At 38.0% G+C, this 10640-nt stretch overlaps 1 protein-coding gene across 1 annotated transcript; it reads right to left on the reverse strand.

Moving 5' to 3' along the window:
- Positions 1–771: 771 nt before the first annotated feature.
- Positions 772–7332, reverse strand: LOC121899834. Its single transcript, XM_042415546.1, has 6 exons — positions 6697–7332; positions 4986–5118; positions 3543–3760; positions 2355–3434; positions 2083–2251; positions 772–1412 (listed from the first exon to the last, which is right to left on the reverse strand). The coding sequence occupies exons 3-6, from the start codon at positions 3751–3753 to the stop codon at positions 1286–1288; spliced, it is 1587 nt and encodes a 528-aa protein (XP_042271480.1). The 5' UTR covers positions 3754–3760; positions 4986–5118; positions 6697–7332; the 3' UTR covers positions 772–1285.
- Between the last annotated feature and the right edge of the window lie 3308 nt (positions 7333–10640).

The raw sequence follows: 10640 nt of genomic DNA on the forward strand, positions 1-10640 counted from the left end.
TCCACTCTGGTTTTAAAACATAGCTGCATTTTAATTGTGCAAAGTTGATTTTATCTCTGGAGTGATTGCTGACAGCGTGGATGATTTTACACTCTGATTCCATCACTGCAGCTCGGAATAACATAAGACAACTGTGTGATGATAACTGGAAATAAAAACAAAAGATTGTCTTTTATTAGAAAAATAATCCACACGCTGTTAATTGGCTCCCATGGTTATAAATTCAACATTTGGGTCAGATAAACCTCATCAGTCGTTAACTACTTTTCCACTCTTTGCTTCAGTACACTGTAAAAAAAAAACTGTTGTTTTTACAGGAAAACGCTGGCAGCTGTGGTTACCAGAGAATTCCTGTAAAAAATACAGCAGCACAGTAGACAACTTTACAGACGAAATATGTAAATTGATTTACAGTGAATGAAATCACGGCTGAATCACATTAAAAAACTGTTAAGTCTACAATTTTTTTTTTGTTAATTTCACATAACGGTGTTGTATATAAATAGACCATTTCCTGTATTTTTTACATGTAATAACTGCTAATTGTGCATCAATAAATGATAAAATTAACAGGGAAATATCAAACAAAAACTAATTTAAACCGGTAGAACAACAGTAAAACTCTGCATTTTAAATGGAATGGTTCTGTATATTATATATAAAATCTCTTCAAAATATGCTGTGTTTTTATGTTTTAATAATCAAGTTATAATGTAAAATTTACGTATAAACCTGCAAAAATACATCTTGAGAAAAGACGAGAGAAAAATATCACTTTTGGGAAATTTATTTAACAGCAATAATAGTTGTAAACAACTGGATGCATTTTTTTCAACAGATACAACATGCAAAGAAGCTACATATAATGGTTCTTGAACTATGACTGAATCCAAGTTGAGATACTCCAGAAGATTAGCCTCTTTAAATCTGGACATTTTTAACAAACTTTAACAAACAAAGTTTAAGTGTCAGGCACACAACAACAACCCAATTCAATCAAAATTTTGTTTACATTCTGAATGTTCCACAGTATGGCATAAAACTTATCTATCTCCATGGAGACAATCACGTGATGCCAACAGGCCAAGTTACAGGTCAGATCTGTGGAGAGGCGTACCCCCTCAAAATAAGAATGCACGTTTGTTAAGGTATTTTTGCAAAATAACAAAAATTACGTTGTGCCTTAATTACCATAATACACATTGTGGATTGAACAAAGCGAAAAGTAACAGTACCTCTTCTCAAACAAACAGTCAGAGTGCACAGAAGGAGTCCATATTTAGGCTTAACGCCACTCGTGATCGGAGAGGTCCTGGATCAGGGTGAGGACTCGAGGGTTCAGATTGAGACGACGCTTCGAGTTTTTATTCTCCACCTTAGTTCCTTTTTCTGGGTTTATCGAGAAAAAACACCTGTAGAATAAAAGCATATTAAGCATTTTAATTGATCAGTTAAAAAAAAAAACTTCATGTGTTCTTAACTTATTTACTTCGTGGATGTTTTTAAAGCCAAAACGTGGCTTGTTCCCATGAACTGCTATAAAAATAGTATATTTTGATATTTTTTTCTACTTTAAACATGTCACTCTTTTAGAGTCTGAAATATACATATCAAATATTAATTATATTTTTAGCTTTTTAACCCTTTCAATGCCAGTATGTTTACATAACTCTACATAATGCTGTTTTTATACAAAAAAAACTAAATAATTTCCATTAAATGCATTTAGTGAGTACACATACACAACATTATCCGACATCAATAGCACACACACTTTTCTTCCAGAAAACAATAAAAAGTGTGAAACTTTGCGGCATGCTTTGAATGGGTAAAAGTGGTGCCACCTGATGGACAAATATAAAAACTACAAATTGAAAGCCTGTGGTCCAAACCGAAATCTTAACATAAAGGAATGCATTAGTTTTTGTCAAGATAAACGTGGGATCAAAAATAGTGGTTTTAATGGGTTTCAATGGGGCAGTTTTTGGCCCTAGGAACTATTAAGGCAGTTTTTGTGTAGCTTAGCCATTTTAGGCTTAATTAAAGTACAGGTCTGAGAAATGCCATGCCATGTTTACTCACCTTTGAAGAAACTCCAGAGTTGAAGCCAGCTCAGATGGATAATGGATGTTGAAACAGAAGTAGCTCCCGAACATGAGGCACAATGCAGAAATGAAGGAGGAGATGTTTGTGTTGATGAGGTTCCGATCCAGACTCAGCATGTACCTTGTTGAGGAATAGCAGGACTGTCCTATGAACAAATTATTTAACAGGTTATATTAATAAGCGCTGCACTCACATGACAGATTCTATAAACAGTGCAATTAAAAAAAAGAGATATGAAACAGACTTACCACAGACAATAACAGCAGGTGTCAGAGGCACTTGCTCCAGTTGGACCTCTTCTGCCAGACAGGTATCTTCTACATGGAAGAACATGGACTCCTCCTTCTCATCAAAGTAGCTGAGCAGAAGCAGGACCATCTCTTTCACATCATCTGAGCAGCCACTCTGCTGTCCCCGCATCCTCTGAAGCCTTGCATAAGTCTGAAGGAACTTATTACTCTTGGTGACATAAACTGTGGTCATGTAGTTGAGAAGCCTTTTTCCCTTCAAATCCAAATTTCGCGTGAATGTCTCTTTGAGGTCAATCCCAGTGAGTTCCTTGAAGTGGACCGACATGCCAAGTTCGTCAAACCAAAATGGCCACTCCTCTCGAAGGCTTTTGATACTTTTTCCCTGGTTGACATGTTGACGCTGTGTGTAAAAAGTGGACTTCATTAGACATTTTACCTCCTCTGGATTGGCATCAGATTGTTGGAACATCTCCTTGAGTTTTTCCTTCTTTTGGTGCTGGCTCTCTTGAGTTTCTTCACGGGGCAGAAATTTCACATTCCATTTAATGCATCCGTAAGTGTCCTGCATTGCTGCTCTCTCTTCTAATGGGATCTCATCTGTGTGGTCTGAGTCATCAGCCTGATGTTTTCTTTTTCTTATTTTGGGTGTTGAAGTGCGCCTCACATTTTCGATTCTGTTTTGCAGCTGTTTTACAAGGGAATGGTAGCCTGTTCCAACAATATCGCCCTCTATTACATCTTGCAGAGAATTGGGATATTTTGCCACCATTTGCTTTGCAACATCAGTTGAATGCTTTTTACCTACATGGGGGCATTTTTCCATCATCTCAGTCACAACAATCCGGACCATTTGCCTCCTCAGTTTTGGGCCTGGCCTTTTTCCCCTCTCCAAAGAATCCATCACTTCCTCAGGAAATTTACTCCATGGAATTTCAAAGTTGTCTTCCCACTGTGTGTCAAGTCCTAGGCTGCTGGAGGAGGTTGACGATGAACTTTGGGGTGAAACAGAGAGCGATGACAGCAGTTGGGTAGGTGAGGCTTCCACAGATGATAGTGAGCTGTTCTCGGGAGTTTGGTCTTTAAATGACAAAAAAATAAGATTATGATTCACATTGTACAATATTACACAATGTCCATGTCTGCTTTTGCTGTTGAATAGCTGTGTGTTGTGGTGTTTTTACTTACATTTCTGTTTCCAAACAGAAAGAAGCTTTCTGGCTTGTACAGGTCTTAATACTGTCATCAAATCAGCCTCCGTTACGAAGCGTAGATCATCATACGTCTCGACTCCAATGGACTGCAAGTGCTCTTCCAGGATGTTTTTGTTTACTACTTGAAGTTCTGGTAGGGCTTCCATGATGGCGACATCTAGGAAGGTTCGCCCTGAGTCACTCATATTTACACTGAAGAAGAAATGCAGAACAGAAAAAATATACAGTACATACACTTAACAGAACAGGGACATGCATCAGGTAACACTTATATTAATGTCAAACTAACAGTCCAATTAACAGCTTTAATTGGACTTTATTTTGCCACAATACTGTGTTTTAGTGGAATGACTTGGAATCCATTAAGAATATATGATACCAAAGGATAGAAATCAGGCAGGTCATTAATGTTGATACATTGTAACCCAAGACTGTCCTTTGTCACAGAATACAGATGGTATTCTGAGAGGAAGATGCCTTTGTGGATATCCATCAAAACATACACAGATGTGTCATTTTGAATCAAGATGAGTAGAAGTTCACCAAACTCCATATACTCATCATTTCTGTACACAAGAAACTGTCCTTTTTTATATGCAGTGCCCTTGTACTGAATATCTGTGGCAACTGTGGTATTGCTTTCTGAAAAGGCTAACTCCCTGACTGCATGTTTAATAGCGTCACTGTAGAGGTTGGGATAAAACGCACAGCTGTCCTTCACTTGCAGTAGTTTACTGCATTCTTGCCCAGCTAAAAGATATGCCTGATACATCTGATGACGCTCTGACAATGTTTGACAAATATTTTTGAAGTTTTTCAAGTGTCTGGCACATCTTTTAAAATAACTGTGTTTACTTTCAAACCTAAGCGTCCATAATCTCCTCAATGGACCAAATTTCAACGACAGTGCTGAATAATGGCGCAAATAGTGGTGCTTGGGTTTGAGTTGAATTTCAGGAAACATCATCTTTCTCAACTCCAAATATTCTTGGATCAAAATGTCAAGATATGCTATCTGGGACAAGGAAATGTTCTGAGCACAAATAAGATCCACAATGTCTTTTAGCTGGAGAGCTAACTGCCATACTTCATCCTCATGATTTTGCACTTTGTCACCAATCAAAACTGGTAGCAATCTCAGAAGGTTCCAGTTTTGAATGGCTTGCCCTGATAACTTGGCTCCGTCAGGTTTGACAGCACATGGCTTTGTGAGTGCTTCAGATCCTTTGTACTTAAACTGTTTGATGCGCCTGTTTAAGAGTGAGTATGTGAACCATTTTTTCATTTTTATAATGTTCTTCAAGTACAGTGCTAGATCATATGACAAGACTCCTTCAAAGAGGTCATGACCTAAACAAGGCGGGAGACCAGGTTGGGATACGTGAAAAGACTCAAGGGTATTAAAGATAGAGTTTACCTTTATTCCTCTGACGTCTTGGATGTTTTCAGCCTGGAGATCAGCAACAGCTGTGTCATACGTCTCTGGGGTGCGTGGAGGACCACAGGCATTTGGATCAGCCTCAAACTCACTTCTCGTGATGTCACAGTACCTGCAAAAATATTGAGAGCGGCTGAAGTTCTCTGTAAACCCACCTATGCAATGAGAACCAAGGTTATCCCCAGCAATGCAGTAGAGACCCCCTTTTACTGTTTTTCCATCTACATTTATTCCATCTGTCTCCAAGGATTTCAGATCTGCCAACAACTCTGAGAAAACTTTGGCTATTCCAAAACGCTTTAAGTCATTCTCAACACACAACAAGACTAAAAACATATTATCAGTATTTGAACGCAAATGAATGGGTAAATTTGCTAATGAAAGATAAACTGCAAGAACTTTGTGTGTCTTTTTAGCAGAACCCAGGGGATTCACAATTTCAAATGAATCTTGATACAAAATCAGTTTGAGGCTTTCAGGGTTTTCATTAAAGAACTGGTGACATTTGAAAATTTTTCCATCATATAAATCCGTAAAAACCTCTACATCAGGATCTCCAAACTGTTGTGGCTGTGCATTCCTCCATAACTGGGAGTGCAAAAAGCTCTTCAGAGTTTCTGCCACTGGTATGTAGTACGCAAATTTTTGTGTCATGTTTTCATCCATTCCCAATAGCACTTTTTGGGGTTCCGTGTACTTAAACATTTTTGTGAATGTCTGATTTCTGGTGTATGTTGTTCTTAATTGTCCCTGATGACAGGCAGAGAACAAATCTGACTCTTTAATGCAGTCACATATTTTAGTGACTGCTTCATCTGATAGGCTCATATCATTTTTTAATAAAGAACTTACTTTAGTTATTGTGTAGGCTTGACCTAACTCGTGCACATTTTGCATCTCCTCAACAATAGTCTGTATAGTAGAGGCAGGAATAAGCAGCTGTCCTTGCAGTTTAAGGTAAAAGAGACACATGTTTCTGAGATAAGACTGACTATCATTCTCTGGCATATCACTGGCTGCACTAGCTGTTGGCATGGCTTCATGTGTGCTTTCTGAATCATCTGTACTGGCAATGACATTTGGGGGCTGAAGGCGAGTTTCCTTGTACATGTCATCAATACCATCAGGGGAGCATGCTTTATGCTTCCTACACATGTGAGAAGTAAATGATGACTTTTTTGTAAACACATGCTTACAACCACTTACTGGACATGACACAGACCTGCCCTCTCCAAAATGATCATTTAAGTGAGACACTAGCTCTTTCACCGTGTGTAAATTGCGGGCACATAATGAAACTGCGCATTTTAAATCCGCAACAACAGCTTTAGGAGCAGCTTGCGGTGCAGGTGCATTGTGCACACGATAAAAATGGCCCTTGAAAGCTGAGTAAGTGGTAAATGTTTGACTACAGTTGGCGCCAGCACATTTGAAAAGACAATGAGGCTCATTCCTATGTACTCTGCAATGCAGTACATAGCCTCTTAATGTAACAAATTTGCTTTTACAAAAGACGCAGGTGATCATTTTTAGGATTTCAAATGTTTGCCTGTGCTTTTCAGCTGAATTAAGTTATCACACATTGAGCTAACGTTACTGGTCTTAAATATGGACTGGTGCTAGCTAGCTAGCTTTCAGCACACATTTTCGTCTGGTCTCGAAAAAAGAGTAGCCTAAATATGAAGCTTACCTTCCAATTGAACAGCCACAGACCCTCCAAAAAACTTGTAGATTTGTCCTAAAATCTTTTAAAATGAAGTGGTCCGAAGATTTCTGCTCCGTTCTCTGCTCTGCAGACTGCACACTGGCTCCTTAGTGACGCTAACGGCTAATGGTTCGCGCTTCTCCCGCCCTCACGTCATTATCCAATCAGAGACGAACTTCAGCTGCGCACTTTTAAATTTCAAAATTAGGAGGACTCAGTGCACAATGAGAGAGTAAAAGTACAAGTGGTTAGAGGTGGCACTGTTAGGTTGTTTAGCCTGTGAAAATGATAATGATAAAGACTAAAAGAAACATAAAGCATACAAGGATTAGGACTGAACAGTGTTACTTTGCATATATCAATAATTTGAATGTCTTATACACACACTCTACAATATGCTACAAATAGCCTAAATTATAAATGCAATGTTATTAAAATTGTATATTTTTTATATTTAAATAGATAGGTAACCTCTCAGGTTCACAATAAAACTTTTTTGTGAAAACATTTTAAATAGGCCTACGTCAATTTGCATCATTTTATCAATCATGTTAAAATTACAGCATAAACTTGTAAAGTGACTTACATATATTTGTATTTTTTAAAACAACTGACTAAAACTATAGTTTTTACAATATTTGCATGTGAAATTAACTAAATTGTTTTGTTATGAGTATTACAGTATTTCTCTGTTTTTGTTACCAATATTTGTAGTTTTAACAAATAAATTTGATTGTAATCACATATTGTTGTTGTAAATATAACAAAAACATTCTGTTTAATAGTTTCCAAAAATTCACTGTACTTTAAACAAAAAATATATGTTTTTGAGTTTACAATACTTTTCTGTAGGGATTTTACATAGTTTTTATGTAAATTTCACAGTCATTTTTTACAGTGTAGCAGAAATAGTCTGACATTACTTTTAAGTTTTTTTTGTGTGCTTGACATATTTAGAATGGTTTCTTCATCATCCAACTAAATAGCAAAAAATACTCACATTATACTTAAGTCATAAATAATAATAATAGCTACATGTATTTTAAGCCTTAGCCTACTTTTAATATGTAGACATTATTTCTTTTTATTCTGTTGTATGATTTCAGGCTATCATTTACACGAGTTTTTCCGCAGGTACTGTTTCATCTCATATCATGAAGTACTTCATTCATGGTTCTGATGATGTTGCTTGTAATTAACAACCCCGCCTCTTTCACATGAACGCGCTCATAGCTCAATAGGAAAACCCAGAGTTGACTGAGCTAGTTGAAAGCCAGCTTTGTGATACCAGTTATCCAGGACGGCCAATGTTAGGCTCAGTGAAGCCATCTCAGAGCCAGAGTTGAGAGCCAAGCTGAACTTGCTTTGTAGCACAGGCCCCAGATAAGTGTTTGACAGCCAAGCAGGGCACATTGTAGCTAGAAGAGGAGGGCAGAAGTGAGGGAGTAAAAGCAGTGGCTCAGTGGCTATTTAGCAGGTGCATCATCATTGTTCCATCAGTGTCTTCATTTGATGAACTTTATCTGTCGCTTATGCACATTTGCCTCATGTCTACTATTTTATTTAAGTTACTTCCATATTGTGAGATATATACACTCACTGGCCACTTCATTAGGTACATCTGTGCAATCTAATGCAATCCAATACAAGCTTTGTAAAAGTATAATTTATGGCAGAGCTGTTGTATTGGATTTCATTAGATTGCATAGGTGTACCTAATGAAGTGGCCGGTGAGTGTAGGTATATGCTATCCATTTAGGGAACATTCACAAATCTGAGCTGGATGGAGGGTATTTCAATATTTTAGAGACACTTTCTCTGAGGAAGTGACCATTTATAGCAAATGGTTGCACAGTTAGTAGAAAAAAGCTCTGCTCTTTGAGGTAGCTCTCAAAGAGCATCAGCAAGCACTCTGCTGAGAACTAGTCCCCCCTTAAAAAACACAAACATGAACATTAAATGGGAGGTATTATGCTTTTCTTTATTTTCAGACATATATATAATGTCACAATGTTGGATATTCATGTTAAAAGTGGCTGACATGTCAAATAACGAGATAAACGTATGTAGCAGTAATCCCTGTGAGCAGAAAGCCCTGGCTTCAGACTGCTCTGAATGCTCAGTTTCTAACGGTTTTTTCTACTTTCGGCCCGAGCTGACGTCAGTTTGTGATGGATTTCTTTATATGGACATCTGCTACGTGCACAGCGTGCGAGGTTGCTGCTCCGCTCTGGGAGTAGTTACGCCAAGCCACGATGCCATTACACAGCACAGCAAAGTAAAATAAGTAGTTTACCTGTTGGAGTTGTGCTGGGTTGTCTGCAGCTCTTCATAGAACATCTCACTGTGGCTGTTTCTGCTTGTACTAGTCCTCCCTGCATTATTTCTAACTGATCCGCTGAACAAATAGCTCCAAATAGCTCCTTATGTTGCTGTTTTGACTGTTTTTTAGCGCCGCTAATGAAGCTCCGCTAAGTCAGTGAGGAACACGTTTTTACTTGCTGTATATTCTTCACAATAAAAGTCTCCTGTTAGTTAATCATTTAAAAGCTTTTAATTTGAAGCAGTAAAGCAGGAAATGTTTGGTTTGCGATGACGGTAAAGTTACACAACTCTGATACGTAAAGCTGACCGATCGGAACAGAGTGAGCTCATCGGGAGGGGGGCCTTAAAGATTAATTAATTAATAGGTCCTCTTTAAATTACATAAGGTGAGTTAGTTGCTGCTCATGCCAACACTATACACTCATGCCAATGCTGTTGGCATGAGTGTATAGTATCAGTTGAGTAATAGAGAATAGTAGTGACGTGTCAGGTCATAATGGCCATTCTGTACACTTGCATGATTTTGATTGGGTATTACTATTCGGCTGATTGCCACACAGTTGTGAATGAGCCAGTGATTGTGAAGCAGGAACGTAACAGCTGATGCCAATCAGCTAATGCAGACATGCTCTGCCTGAAGTCCAAGTTGTATCCATTTAAACATTTGTTGGGTGATGTTAACAAGTGAATATATATCAATTTGTTAACAAATAATTTTTAAGAGACAAGTTTTTCAGACCTGCCAACCACTTGTCTAAGTTGAACTCCATTCATTAGACAGGCCCCTGCTCTTTTATAGGATTGCTTGAATTTGTTCTTAGGCTAATGACATTACCTGAAATGTGCATCAATTAAAGCGGCTGTAATTTATATTTTTCATAATAACAGTGTGTAATGTCAGACATGTCACTCATACAGAAGTGATGAACCTACAGAGAATTATCACCTAGACTCTGCAGCTCCCCTCGGCTTTACAGAGCTTTGAAGTGAGTTTCAGCTCATTGTTTACCTGTCTGGCTGCAACTTTACTGTTTTGGTTCACTCTCATAGTTTTGTTTTCAGCTGCAGCAGACAGCTGTTTTCAGAGAAAAATCTCTAAAAACCGGCTGTACACTACCCGCTCAGCACCATACGGGAAATAGACACAGTTAGCGACTAAAGAGCCAGATATTTCCCTCAGGAGTTGGTAGAATTCAAAAACAGAATTATAGGACAAGAGACTATTGGGCTTACATTCACCAGGTGGACAGAAACACGACTCCAAATGAATAATAATGTTGCTCCAAAGCGGCAGGTTGTGTAAATAAGCAACTGTTTGCTAACAAGTTCAACATATCAACTTACAAGGTGATGATATAACAGTGTTGTGTTCACTACTTGTTTCCGTTCCCCTCAAGTGGCCAAACAAAAAAAAAAAAAAAAAAAAAAAAAAATCAGTTAATGTTAGGTGGAACAGAGCAGGTGGACCCAAATGCAGGAGACTGCAGGCTGAAGAATAAATTCTTTATTTAAGGCTTGTGCAGGCAAAAACAAAGCTGGCAGGTCAAAGCAAAACAAAAACAGAATACAGAGCAGACTGAACAAAGGATCCAACAAAACTGAAC

This window comes from Thunnus maccoyii, chromosome 7, assembly GCF_910596095.1.
Source record: "Thunnus maccoyii chromosome 7, fThuMac1.1, whole genome shotgun sequence".
Taxonomy (NCBI): Eukaryota; Metazoa; Chordata; class Actinopteri; order Scombriformes; family Scombridae; genus Thunnus; species Thunnus maccoyii.